This window comes from Pteropus medius, unplaced genomic scaffold, assembly GCF_902729225.1.
Source record: "Pteropus medius unplaced genomic scaffold, Ma_sr-lr_union100, whole genome shotgun sequence".
In the NCBI taxonomy this organism is placed as follows: domain Eukaryota; kingdom Metazoa; phylum Chordata; class Mammalia; order Chiroptera; family Pteropodidae; genus Pteropus; species Pteropus medius.
This window is the reverse complement of record NW_024352787.1, coordinates 14,451,763-14,465,521: the sequence shown is the minus strand read 5'-3', so window position 1 is coordinate 14,465,521 and position 13,759 is coordinate 14,451,763. Positions and strand designations below refer to the sequence as shown.

The following is a 13,759-nucleotide window of genomic DNA, read 5'->3' as shown; positions in this document are numbered from 1 at the left end:
AGAGTATCACAAAGAAATGGAAAGTAAATATATACATGAATAAATGAGCCAATATATTTTTCCTATAATTACATAACAGCTTTTACAGACTTTGAAAAAATAAGTAAAAAATCAAATGTAAATGAGCTCTGTATGACATTAAGAATAATAGTATCCAAATGTCACTGCCAAAATGAGGCCAGGTATTTGGTCTTTGGTTCTTATTCAGAAATGATGATTTTTTCCACTTAATAAAGAGATATATACATGTTAAGTCTCAGAATCTCTGAATATGTAACTAATTTTTTTTCCACATTGCACTGCTGGCTATGTAATTTACATAAATTTTGGTCAAAGCTTCTGGATCTTTCAAATAAAATTGCATAAGAGAAAAAATTCAGATCTGTATCACATTTTTCTTGCAAGATGACATTATCAATTTATTCCTATCTGAATACATTTTTTTTCCCCAATGTAATGCAGAAAAACTCAATAGGCACTTTAATTTGATCTACCAACTCCCATCAGTAATAAAATACAGCAGGAGAAATGGAAGAGAATTACCATATGCTTATCTTTGACTTTCTGTATTCACTAAATAAATGTACATTATTTTTCTTAAGTTATTTTTAAAACAATCTTTTCCTTAGGGCAAGGGTTCCTAACCCCCAAGCCTTGGACCGATACTGGTCTATAGCCTGTAAGGAACCAGGCTGCACAGCAGGAGGTGAGCAGCCGGCCAACAAGCAAAGCTTCATCTATATTTGCAGCCACTCCACAGCATAGCATCACCGCCTCAGCTCCACCTAGATCATCAGGCATTAGATTCTCATAGGAGCACCGGTCCCTGGTTCCAAAAAGTTTGGGGACCTTGCCTTATGAATTAATGACTCAAAACCATGAATTTACAACCACCACCCAGATCCCCATCCTGCCCAAGGACTTGGTTAATGTGGCTAACCAATATTCTTTCAAGCTTTGGCTCCACATTTTCCTGCCTTTTCCTGTCCAAGGGAATTGTAGGCTGTTAACCATAATTTTGCCTTTCATGAAATGTTAGATGAGGGCACTTGCTTCAGGAGGAACACAGCTGCATGACTCAGACTGGTGAAATCCTCTGGCCAGACAACTTCGCCCGAGGCACCTGGGATGTGCGATTTTTCCTAGTTCTCTCACTTCAGAGCTGAAGAATTCTCACAGTTAAGGCTCTGTGAACTGAGTCAGAAGCTCCATGAGGCATGTTAGTCAGCCAAGTGTAAATTCACACATAGATAAGTGGTCTCACCAGCCCAAGTCCTTCATCTGCCTAGAAAATATTCCTTCCATGCTAAAGGCTAGAGTTCCTTAACTGGACCTGAGCGAAAGTAAAACTCGAAGCTAGAAAGTTAGAGTGCTGACAGTTATTCATTTAATTACAGGTTAGGGACCCTGGCATGCCTGACGCTTTGCATAGGGCCTAGCTCACAGTTAGGTGCTCTCACAGTATTTGGTGTCTGACTGAGTACACAGATGCAACCCAAGTTAACATTCTTACAAAGCTTCCTTAATGCACTTTCTAAGGCATGTGTTTGTATGTGTTTAATAATTAGAGACTAATTTAAATATTAGAAAAAGTCACTTAAACTCATTTGGTAAAACATGTTTTGGTTTATACATCCTTAAATAAAACACTTTATTGTACAACTCTAATCTCACCTCTGCCCGCTCCAAAGAAATTAGGGTCAAGCAGGTACAGTTGGAGTAGTATTGTGTCATTATGTTGTTGTTGTTCTTGTTTACAGTTATTTGCTTTATAGAGAAAACATTCAAAGAGCTTTATAGAGAAAACATTCAAGTGAAATTCACAGAACTATGAATAGATAAATTTATCTCGCTAATTTGGAAAGTGGCCACTTTATAATAGAAGAATGATCTGCATATCTCTCTGCCTTTCTCCAGCCTTTCAAAGACTTCCACAAAGTGAGAGGGTTTCCCAGGGTCTGAATGGAGACCTTTATTTCTCCAATGTTCTCCCAGAGGATACCCGTGAAGACTATATCTGTTACGCCAGATTTAATCACACTCAAACCATACAGCAGAAGCAACCTATTTCTGTGAAGGTGATTTCAGGTAAGAGTTTAGCTTTCTGAATCTCTCTTTCAATGATATTTACAAATATGTGCAAAATATGTTAAGTATTAAATACTATTGATTGACATAAACAGGTTCATTGATCAGGAAACTATCTGTCAATAGTGACTAAAGAGCATGCATACCCTAAATACTGTATTTTATGTTTTTTGCTGTTACTATTATTACCGTTTCCCTGATAACTTTCTGAATCTACTCAGAGTTCTGAGCATTTGCGTGTGCTTTATGCCCCACGATGGCTTTCATTGGCAGTCCTGAAGCTTCATTTCTCTGTTCACATATTACTGGTTGGGGGGTGGCTAAGTGAATTAACGAGTTGGTCATATACAATGTCAAGCACTGTTTTAGTTGGTAGAGGCGGCACTTGGTCAGCATAGTTCTGTAGTTTGCTTTTGTTGCCCAGTGATTTTTTTTTACAATATCTTCTTCCCTACTTTTTGCTTTCTTCATAATATTCTGTTTATTTCAGTGGATGAATTGAATGACACTATAGCTGCTAATTTGAGTGACACTGAGTTTTATGGTGGTGAGTTATGGTGATTGTAACTGATATTCTCTCCTTCATTGTAGAATTTAGTTCACTAACTTCACCTCCATGGCTATTTAACCTTTTTTCTTTATGAAATTCTTAGTTACATGTTTAATACCACTAGAATAAAATGTGTGTTTCTTGTGAAAGTTAGCTATAAGCTTGCAAACATGCCACTAAAACATTTTACATGTTGTATGTATAATAATTAAAATTATTATAGCTGTTTTCATGTAAAGAACCATTTCACATGATTTGGAAAAAATATGTATGTTCAAAATTATATTTTTTATTTTTTGTCTTGTTCATAATTTTTCTCATGAACTAAATAAGAATTGTCAGAGTGCATTAACCTGTTAGAATACTAACTCTTCAAAGTCTTAGTAACCTGTAGCAACACAACATTAAATGGATTTTGATAGTAAGTCATCACATTTCCCATCTGTTTTTACATGATATTAGCAATAGTAATTAGCAATAGTATTTATCTTAGTTTGGTTTAAAATCCAGTCCCTAGCTTCAGTGGAAGTAATCTTTTTAAAAATAGAGCATTTAACTGTATTCTTTTAAAGAGAAAAGAATTTGATTTCCTTAAGGGAAATATGGCTGTCAGATACAGAGTCAATCAATGAAAATTATGGGTTCTGGATATGGGGACTTCTTAATTATCTATAAGGCAGAATTTCTGCTGTATTAATTTTTTACCTTTGAGATATGAAGTAAAAAACATTAAAGTACTATCAATTACCAGAGTAGACATACTACAACTCCTGCCTTACTATTTTATTTTATTTTATTTTAATATACTCGAAAAATATAGGCCTCAAAACCATTCCCAAAGTGATTTCAGAGGAGAGATTTTTCTTCCATTATCTCTAAAATCTTAGGAAAACTCTAATTTCTCTCAAGTAATATCTCTTCTAATATTTAGTTTTTTCTTCTGAGAAAAGAGAATAATTCACATATTACCTTTCATTCAGTTTTTGTGAGCATCAAATAATTAATGCATTAAAGTGTTAAAAACTGTAAAGGGCTATAGAACCTTAATATAGTGTCATTTCTACTTTAAGTTTTTCTGAGAGGCCATCAGAAGATAAGGCTACATCTCCATTAAAAAGAAGGTGACCTGTGTAAATCTCCCTGAGACCTTGGACTTGAGCCCTCTTTATTTTTTCATTGAGAAAACTAATTTCAATTTCTTTAACTCCACCATTATTCTTATTTATAGCACAATTTGCCAGGCCTCTGTCAGTAACTTTCTATTTTGTTCTGTTTGGCTTTTCACGAGCCTTGCAGTTGTGAGGTTTTGATATGTTGGACAGCTACCACAAGTTTATCTCTGTGAATAGTCAATGGAATTGACCCTAATGTTGTCCCTAGTATAAACTGAATTATCCCTTCCATAGTCATAACTTTCAGAAAAATCTAACGTTTTCCAGAAGGTAGACAGTTAATTTTCACTTTGACCTGAGCACTAATTTTAACTGATGGGTAGTTTGAGAACATAATTTTCCTTTCTATATCTACATTTTGAAAATTTGCCTACCCACAAAAAATTCATAAAAATCTAACCCAAATTAAGGAAATGTACAAAAGTAAAATAGTCCTTACTATTGGTGCTTATGCAACCAAATGATTTCTATTCCTAGCCAAGTGAGCGACAGCTATTTGGAAGTCAGAGAGTGTGCATGTGTATTTTAACAAATTTCACAGTGTTAAATGGTTTTGAAAAGGGATTAGGGTTTTAGGACTATTTCTAGAAATATATATTCATAACTTTTAATGCATATTGATTTTCTCTTTTGCAGCTAAATCAAGTAGAGAGAGGCCACCAACATTTTTAACTCCAGAAGGTAATGCAAGTAACAAAGAAGAACTAAGAGGAAATGTCCTTTCACTGGAGTGCATTGCAGAAGGACTGTGAGTTAATGTTTTCTGTTTTGATTTACATTTCTTGCAAAAACACAGTAGATTGGTAGAGAGATATTGATATCATAGGAAGAGTCATTGTCTTATTCTAATTCCCTCAAGCACCAAGAAGAATCTGATCATTATTTCTAAAATAAGCCATATGAATCTCATATTATTAAACTATTTCATTAATAGTGTTCCTCTTGAAATAAGTATCAGTAATTACCTTATTGTGATAGCTATGATTATAATTAGGGTATATTATTTTGCTACTGCATGTAACAAACCACCTCAAAATTTAGCCTCTTAAAAACAATAGCTCTTTATTATTGATAATTTGTCTACAGGTCTGCAGGGAAGTTGTGCTATAATGGGCAGATCTGACTGATTTCGGTTGAGCCCGCTGATGGTTCACTAGATGGCTCAGCTATGGGCTCAAAATTCTACTGCTAGCTGTTAGCAGGTAGCTAAGCTCTTGTCCTTCAGTTTCTCACACTCCTCTAGCAGTCTAGTCCTGGCTTTTTCTCCTAACAACGGAAACACACTCTCCCTCTTAGGGCCTAGCCTCAGAACTGGCACACTGTTCCCTCTACTACTTTCTGTTGGCCAGTCACAAGCCCAGCTTCTTTGCAATGTCTCATTATGCATACTTCAAAACTGATGCCACTCCCAGAACCCATATGCTCTTGTAAAGAGTTGCAGGGAGTCCTCGTTCAGAAACAAGAACAACTGTTTCATTAGGTACACATTAGAAGCAAGCTTCTACGTAGTCCCCTCTTTAAGCCTGGCACAGAGCAAGTGCTGTTGATATGGGCACATTTGCTGAAAACATTGACTAGAATCTTGAAAACATGTTGTGATCATATATTGTGATCTGTGCTATTCTTCACCTGGTAACTCAGCGGTCTCACAGGTCTCATATTCCTTCTTAGAATCAGCCTCCAAGAATAACTTTAATTCAGGAGACACATGGCGGCCTCTGCTGGCCATGTCAGGAAGTCACCATACGCACTACTTAGCTCCTTAAGCAACTGAAAACTAGCACAACCCCCCTTTAAAGATATTTTAAGTATACATCTTACCCCCAGAATTTAAAAAAAAAAAAACTTGCAATTTTCATCATCATTATGTTATAAAATAGTTTATTCTATCAACTTTCCACCTTTTAGGATTAAATGTACCCATTCTCATAATTTAGTGATTTCCCTTTCCACAAATGATATATCGTACAAAAATAAAAACTAAAATATGGTCAGTATTTGAAATTGCATAGCACTTCCAAAAAGTTTTTAAAACATTGGAATGTTGCAAAACTAAGATTGGGGCTCTATCACTTACATACCAATAAGCATATGACTCATAGCATCAAATATTTCTAATTCTTAACACCTGCTCAGTGGAGTAAGAGACCTTTGGAACAATTCATGAGTTAGTTAAACTATAATCTCATGTTCCTATCCCCATTGTGCTCTCACCCCCAGATCATATGAGATGCAAATTAACCTGACTATAAGGAAACATGATAATATGCTATCAGAGTCCACATGTTGTATAGTATCTTCAACTTTTCAAAATGATTTCATATTTTCTAACTCTTTTTATATTCACATGTCTATTTTAGAAACTGTTTCATCAAATATACATGTTCAATTTTTTTGTTTGACCAAATAAACCAAAACAATTATAAAAACAACCCACTTGTATGTCTAATGACAAATATTGTGATCTTTCAGAGAGCCCGGACCATTCTTTTTTTGTCTTTACCTCTTCCCAATACATAACACAGTGCTTGGTTTATAGTTCAGTGCTTAGTAGGTGTTTGTGCTGAATGGGTTTTTATTTTACCCTCATGTAAACCTTCTAACGTTAAGCATTATTATCCCCATTTAGACAATTAAGGAAACTGAGGCCCAAAGGGGTCAGGGATCCAAGTACAGAGAACAATTTAGGGACAGGGCTGGGACTTTGAAGGAAATCTTTTAACTATAAGCCTATGTTCTGGCTTTTCATCTGTCTCTCTATTTCATAATTCAGTAAGAAACACAGGTGAGAAATGGTTTGAGTAATACATGAGTTCGATCTATTCTTACCAATTGGCATAGTATTTTGCCACTGATAATGAGATTAAGGAAAAGAGTGCTATTTCTCTAATCACTTCATTTACATTATTAGATAGCCTGCTATGAAATAGAAAAGTTCTTCAATTTGATATGGAAATATGTACAAAAATTCATGAGCACAAATATATATATCACCTCTTTCTCTGTGCATTTTTAACTCTAGCTGATAAAAAATTATAACTCAATATCATTAATTTCATGGTATTTCTTTTGATTGACATAGTACCTTTATGTAAAATTTTCCAAGTGCCGCATTGATCAGAACTTTGAGGAAAATAACTAGGTCCCTTCAGTCAAGGAACTCATGCAAGCATTCTCACTGCATCACTGAAGTCAAAGTTTATGGTGTACCATAAATTGGTATAGTTCTGATTATGTGAAAATGGTAGCGTACAGCCTTAAATATAAGGTTATTTATAAAAGTGTGATGCTAGTTAAAGTATCTCTATATTTCTCGTGATCTTTATATAAAGAATTTGTTATAAACGTGCAAAAAAAAATTATCCTCAAAAGCAGTTGGGTGAACTTTTTTTTTATAACATCATTATTTATCTTATCAGGCCTACCCCAATTATTTACTGGATAAAAGAAGATGGAACACTACCCATCAACCGGACATTTTATAGGAACTTTCAGAAAACTCTGCAGATCATTCAGGTTTCAGAAGCAGACTCTGGAAATTACCAATGTATAGCAAAAAATGCATTAGGAGCTATCTATCATACCATTTCTGTCACAGTTAAAGGTATATCATTGTTTAAAATGCATTGCTCTTGCCTTCATGAAAAGCATTAAACATTCAGTTAGCGTGCATTTGATTACATTCTTCAATAATAATAAATGTAAATTTATTTCAATGTTCATGATACCTTGAATCTCTTCTCATTGCTGTTTCTAGTGCATCTAAATCAGTTTAAAAATTCACTCCCTCAACTCTTCCTTACAGAAAATTCCAATTAAAAAATGTAAAAAGAATGAGGGAAATAGAAAATTACCATTAGAATCTCTCAGTTCTAACTGCTGCAGGCAAAAGCCAGTGATGAATGCTAAAATTAGTGGATAAACCTTAAGAAGAAACAGGATATTGGCATAGCCTCCAAGTATTTGTTCTCCCCTCCCCTAAAAAAAATTAATTCCTGAGGTAGTTTCAACATATGTCCACACATTCTTTACTATTCCTCCATTAAGGAGATGGAGCTTACTTTCTCTACCCTTGAGTGTGGGCTGAACTTAGTGACTTGCTTCTAATGGGGTATGGAAAGCAGGAAAATAGTAACTTTACAGTGGAGAAGCCTGGCAAAGTGATCAGATTAACATAACCAGTAGTAGGTAATGTTGATAACATGTACTCCCTGATACAATGTAATCAGAAGGGTTCATCACCCAAAACCTCAGTCTAATCATAAGAAAACAGACAAACCCAAGTCGAAACATGTTCTACAAAATAACTGATCAGTACCCTTTAAAAGTCTCAAGGTCATGAAAGATAAAGATCCAGAAGCTGTAGGATTAGAGGAAACTAAGTAAGGAGATGTGACAAATAAACACAGTATGGTGTTCAGGACAAGGTCCTGGGGCAGAAATAAGACATTAGTGGAAAAACTTGGGAAGTTCTAATACAGTGTGTAGTTTAGTTCATGGTGTTATCAGTGTTAATTTCTGGTTTTAATAACTGTTCCGTTGTTATGTAAGATGTTAACATTAGAGAAAGGTGGGTGAAGGGCTTATGGGAACACTCTATACTAACTTTCCAACTTTTCTAAAATGCAAAGTTTTAAAAATTGCCTCCTGATTTTATAATTACATATATTCTATGGAGCTCAGAATTTGAATTCATGTGTTTTAGCCCTATCTATAAATTACTCTACAATTTCAGATAAATCGGTCACCTCTTGATGTCTGATTACTTTAATGTAAAATAAGATGATGCTATTTCTATCAAAAAGGTCTAGAAATAATACATATATGTCAGTGAGCTTCTTTAAGCATTCTCTTGAAAATCTGAAATATTCTTTGAAGCATTACTTATAAACGTATTCACTCTAGAAAAATTAAACTAACAAATGTTTTGAAAAATATTCCTTTTTATTATTAAAATAGTTTAATATACTAAGTTTGCTAAAATACTTATTTGATTCAAATTTTTGGTTTTTTTCTTTTCCTCAATAAAGCGGCTCCATACTGGATTATGGCACCTCAAAATCTTGTGCTGTCCCCAGGAGAGGATGGGGCACTAATCTGCAGAGCTAATGGCATCCCCAAACCCAGAATTAGCTGGTTATTGAATGGAGTCCCAATAGAAAGTAAGTTTCCTTGTCTGGTTCAAGTATATTTGCAGAGCATAACTACATCTTAACAGATAAAAATAATTTGAGTTAAGGAAGCAAGCCATGTATAAATTAAACAGAGATATCAAATAACCTTTAGATTTTTATCTTATTACCTTTAGAAGTTTATTATGACTGAATATTTTGTACTATTAACATAATGGTATGTGTTGATTGGGACTTGCGAATATTTTCTTCCTTTTTTACATGGATCATAGGAAGAATGACAGGGTCAGAAATAAACATCACTGAAAATTTCAGATTATTTGTTCAAAATGTGAAGTGGTTTGTGGAAACATCATAGAAGTCAGAGGAGATGGGGCTAGGAATAGAGCCAGTGGCTATGACAAGAATAAGAAACATAGCTGTCTTAATTTAAGATGTTCCCATGTTCTCCAGGCTTCAGAGGTCACTGTCCTATTTAATGCCCAAAGAAGAACACATCCTCCCACCCCAGCCGTATGCAGGAAATTTGATCTTTGACCAGTTTCCATCCCAGGGTATTGCTGAGATTATCCTGGAGCAATTCTTACACAGTCCTGGCTGCTGCGTGTCACTTCTTCTGCCATCTTCCTTGGATTTCTGCCATTTCTTTCTCAACCAGCTGCCCCAGACTGCCATTTTATTGCCCAAAGTGTGGCCGCAGCAAAGACTAGTTTTACAAAACTTAGTTAAAGGCAGAAGAGAATTATAACAAAGAAAAAAAACTGAATATGGATATTGCACCTCTCTGTCCCCAGATTCCCAAGCCATGGCCATCCACAGAGAGCCCTGTGGCTACTCTTTTTCCCAACTCCAGCAACTACCAGCTGCTGCGCACAGGAGAATCTTGGAACATTTCCTCCTTCTTAGAGTTCAAATATTCTCTTAGACCCAGAGAGAGAGAAAATCAGTTTCTGTTTAAAACCCAGCCTCAGGCTCACCCTCCCAGTCAATAACATAGTAATCTGCAAAGATATTCTTTACTCACAATAAAGGCAACCTTCAGGTTTATGATGTGGAGCAGCTTGGATTCTCATTGCCTCCAAGTCAGAATCAAAAATTGGTTCTACTTTTACATAACCAAAAGTTTCATTAAACTAACTGGCTTTCCTGAAATGTCTTCACCTTAAGATGAATCTGAAAACTGTTGGCAAATTTGAAATGGCCCAAGTCTTTGTTTCTCACCATCAAGGTTGTACAACTGCGTGTCTAGACTGAGTAAGAACACCCTGTTTTGTGAATATTTATTAGTAGTTTGTTTGTGTCACACAATAGTTGTCAGATATAGTCATGTGCCCTATAATGACATTTAGGTCAATGGCGGACCACATACACAGCAGTGGGATACCATATAGCCTAGATGTGTAGTAGGCTATGCCATCCGTGTTTATGGAAGTGCACTCTGTGATGTTTGCATGATGACAAAATGACATAATGACACATTTTTCAGAACATATCTCTGTCATTAAGCATTGCATGACTGTACTCTGAAACCAACAGCCTGTGTTTACTGAAAAAGGAAATATGCTCCAGGGAGGAAGCAGATTCTAAACAGGCCAGCAAGTGGGGTTTCGATATCTCCATTCCCAGTTTTAACAATGATCAAGATCAAGAAGACCTGCAGAGAGCACTTTATGGTTGTACATGAAGAAGCTACTCCCACTCGCAGAGGCATATGAGTGAAAGCAGAGAGAAAAAGTGGAAGAAAGCCCAGAACTCATAGAGTGCACCTCCACAAACCTAGATGGTATAGCCTACTACACACCTAGGCTATATGGTATCCCACTGCTGTGTATGTGGTCCACCATTAACTGAAATGTCATTATGGGGCACATAACTATATCTGACAACTACTGTGTGACACAAACAAATTTATGGTACGATATCTGATTTTCTTAGGAATGCATACTGAATGGCAGTAAAGTGTGGAGCGTGCTCAGCACTTTGGCACCACATTTTGCAGCTCAGAGGTTCTGTGCCCATTTATAGAAGGTTAACTGCACCTGAGATCTGACTTCACTGAAACTAAGTGGGAGGGGCCATCCATCTAGCCACTCAGTGAGAAAACCAGGGATGCAGGGAATGTTGAAAAGATAAATCCTCAAGCTGGCAGCCAAAACGCAATCATAAGCAGAGAAAATTGAGATGGAGGTGGGTCAGTGACATAAGAACAAGAGGATACTAAATAATGAAGCTGATCTTTCCTCCTGATTTGCTTGGCTTGTTGCCCTTCCAAACCCAGCATTGGCAGTGACTTTCAGGGAACCTTGTAACTCCAGTTATATTAAGATCTTTGAAAATGCACTCATAGATACTCTCCATTAAACGAAATATTTTGGGGGAGGATCAACTGCAAAAGGCCTGATTTTTTTTTTGGCGAGAGGCAGCACAGGACAGTGGTCCCAGGAGACAAGTTAGGCCCTTCTACTATAACCCCATGTCACTTGATTAGGTACAGAGCAGAAAGAGTTAGAACAAAATCTCTCAAATCAGGTTCCAAATAAAGTTCATTTCTTCTATCCCAAAAGTATTTGTTAAGTTGCCACTGGAAGGAAAATAAGAGGCTGAGCAAAGATAGGATCAGAATTCTACAGTGCCTACAGATCTAGGGTCCCTCAAAGTCTGGTGTGCCTCAGAGCTGCCACTTTGATGGACAAGCAAGGAAAGAAACACCATGTGGTAGAAAAGGGCCCTGGCCTGGCTAGCTGCCCGCCCCATGGTGCCAGGAGCAGGTGCTATATGTTTACACCAAGGTCATGTAAAGCATCTCTGAAAGGTGTCTTTCTTCAGCTGTGGTGGCCAAGCTAAATGTGTATGGATTGCTGTTTGGAATCTCATAACTAAAAGGTGATAAGCTTTAGGCACCTGGCAGGAATCATCATAACTCTCTACACAAAGATACTACAAGGACATTGCTGTTTCCTGCCCCCGCCCTCAGTGGCTGGTCCATCTGCAACTTCTGCTGAATAGTTCCTTGACTAGACACTAAGTCATAAACAGCTAAGTTCGAAGTGAACCCTACATTCCTTCATTTTGTGTTGACCTCCCCTGATCCCACATAAGGAGTAAATGAGGAACAAAACTGTCAAAAAATTGGTAGAAGTTCGAGGAGCCTTGTGCCTCTCCCCTTTTTACCCTGCTTGATAGTTGCCCCATGAATTTGGAGGACCCTAAACAGAATTGCCTTCAAAGTTTGGGACTATCTTGGAAAGAGGGGATTGTTTGTCATCCACAGTGTGCTGAGTTGTGCACCCCACAGCTGCATCCAGCAATGATGGGTGCTGAGAGGATGGCAGAGAGGCAGGGGTAGGCAAGAGAGAGCAAAGTCTGCTGCAATATACAGTGGCACAAAATTAGCATGGTAAGGATTTCTAACCTTCAAGGGGACGTAGACTGGGCCCCAGAAGTTAGCTGGGAGCACAAGCTGGCTTGCTGTCAATACATTTCACCTGAGCCTGCAGAAACCTTGGGTGGACCAGCTGCTGAGCGTAGAGCAGAGAACAGCTGTCCCTTTGTAGCATCCCCACCAGGTGCCTTAAATCTTCACCAGGTGCCACACAACAAAGATACTATCAGGGGACCATACTACCAGATACATAGCCTCTCCATACCTGACTGGTGGGCAGTCACCTAAGGACATTGACACTCTTCCCATCTCTGCAGGCTCTGGCTGCCAAGTGCAAATAAATACTATGAAAACAGGAGCAAGATCAGGGAGAGAGAGGGATAAGACTTGGGTTTTGTTAGCAAAATTCAGTGTTATTGATTTGTGAGTTTGCATTTTAGACCTGGAACCTACTGTTTTACAAAACTAGGAGAATTAACTCAAAAACTGGGCTCTATCAATGTCTTCCACAGCTCTGTCTCCCCCAAGACTGGCCAGGTTACTTTAAACTTTTCTTGAAGCAAAGAACAGACTGTATTAAATATGGAATTTTCCCAAAACCACCTAATATGTTTTTTAAACAACCTACAAAAGTCAGGAAATAAACAGAGCTGCAGAGAGCTGGTGCCGAAAGAGAACTTTGATTGTACTGTGTGATCACAGTGTCTGGGAAGGTGTGGAAGTAGAACCCAGGACCTGAAAGAAAACATCCAAGGCCAAGACCATGGACACCATGGTTCCCATCCCTGTCATAGAAGGCAGCAGAAGAGCCTAAACGTTACCCTTGTGAGTTGTGGTAGATCTCAGATCCTTCCCCATGGAGTGTTTGTAAGATCACACCATTATGTTAAAAGATTTCTTTTCTTCAAGAGATGAGGAGGAAAAGGAACAAAGGGAATAAGAATAGACAGAAGATCGCCTCCTGCCATGATTACATATATTGCTGACATTACAGCGAGAGATTGAAAACCAATATCACATGATAAGCAGCCAGGAGAAATAGAGGCATGGACCAGGATCTTCCCAGCATTCCAAGGCATCTTCCTACTTCCTTTTCTCAAAAGTAAAGGATTTAGTTGGTACTCCCTTATAGGTGAGAAAATAAGTAGATGAAGAGGAAAATTCATCTCTTCACCTAGAGATTTGTTCTACATTATGCCCAAATGTTTAGATTTCAAAGATATTTATGAAGTAGACTAATTCAGAAAATCTGAGAATTAATTTCATGTTAAACAAACCATTAAGTGCTCTAGTCTCTAGTTTCTCATCTCCAAAATGATATACTATCTAATCTATTTCACAAAATTATTTTTAAAATAAAATAATGCAACAGATATAGAAATATTTTAAAAATTGATAGCACTCTATAAATGTAAAAGCTAAACAAAGAAATAAT

The 13,759-nt window shown here is 37.0% G+C and overlaps 1 protein-coding gene across 1 annotated transcript in view; it reads left to right on the top strand.

Annotated features, from left to right (window-relative positions):
* NRCAM (neuronal cell adhesion molecule) overlaps positions 1-13,759 on the top strand; it is a 258,892-nt gene that overhangs the window by 203,393 nt on the left and 41,740 nt on the right. The window contains 5 exon segments of the mRNA XM_039849322.1: positions 1,918-2,088; positions 2,579-2,635; positions 4,447-4,558; positions 7,230-7,414; positions 8,841-8,972. Of these exon segments, the coding sequence (XP_039705256.1) occupies positions 1,918-2,088; positions 2,579-2,635; positions 4,447-4,558; positions 7,230-7,414; positions 8,841-8,972 (657 nt within the window).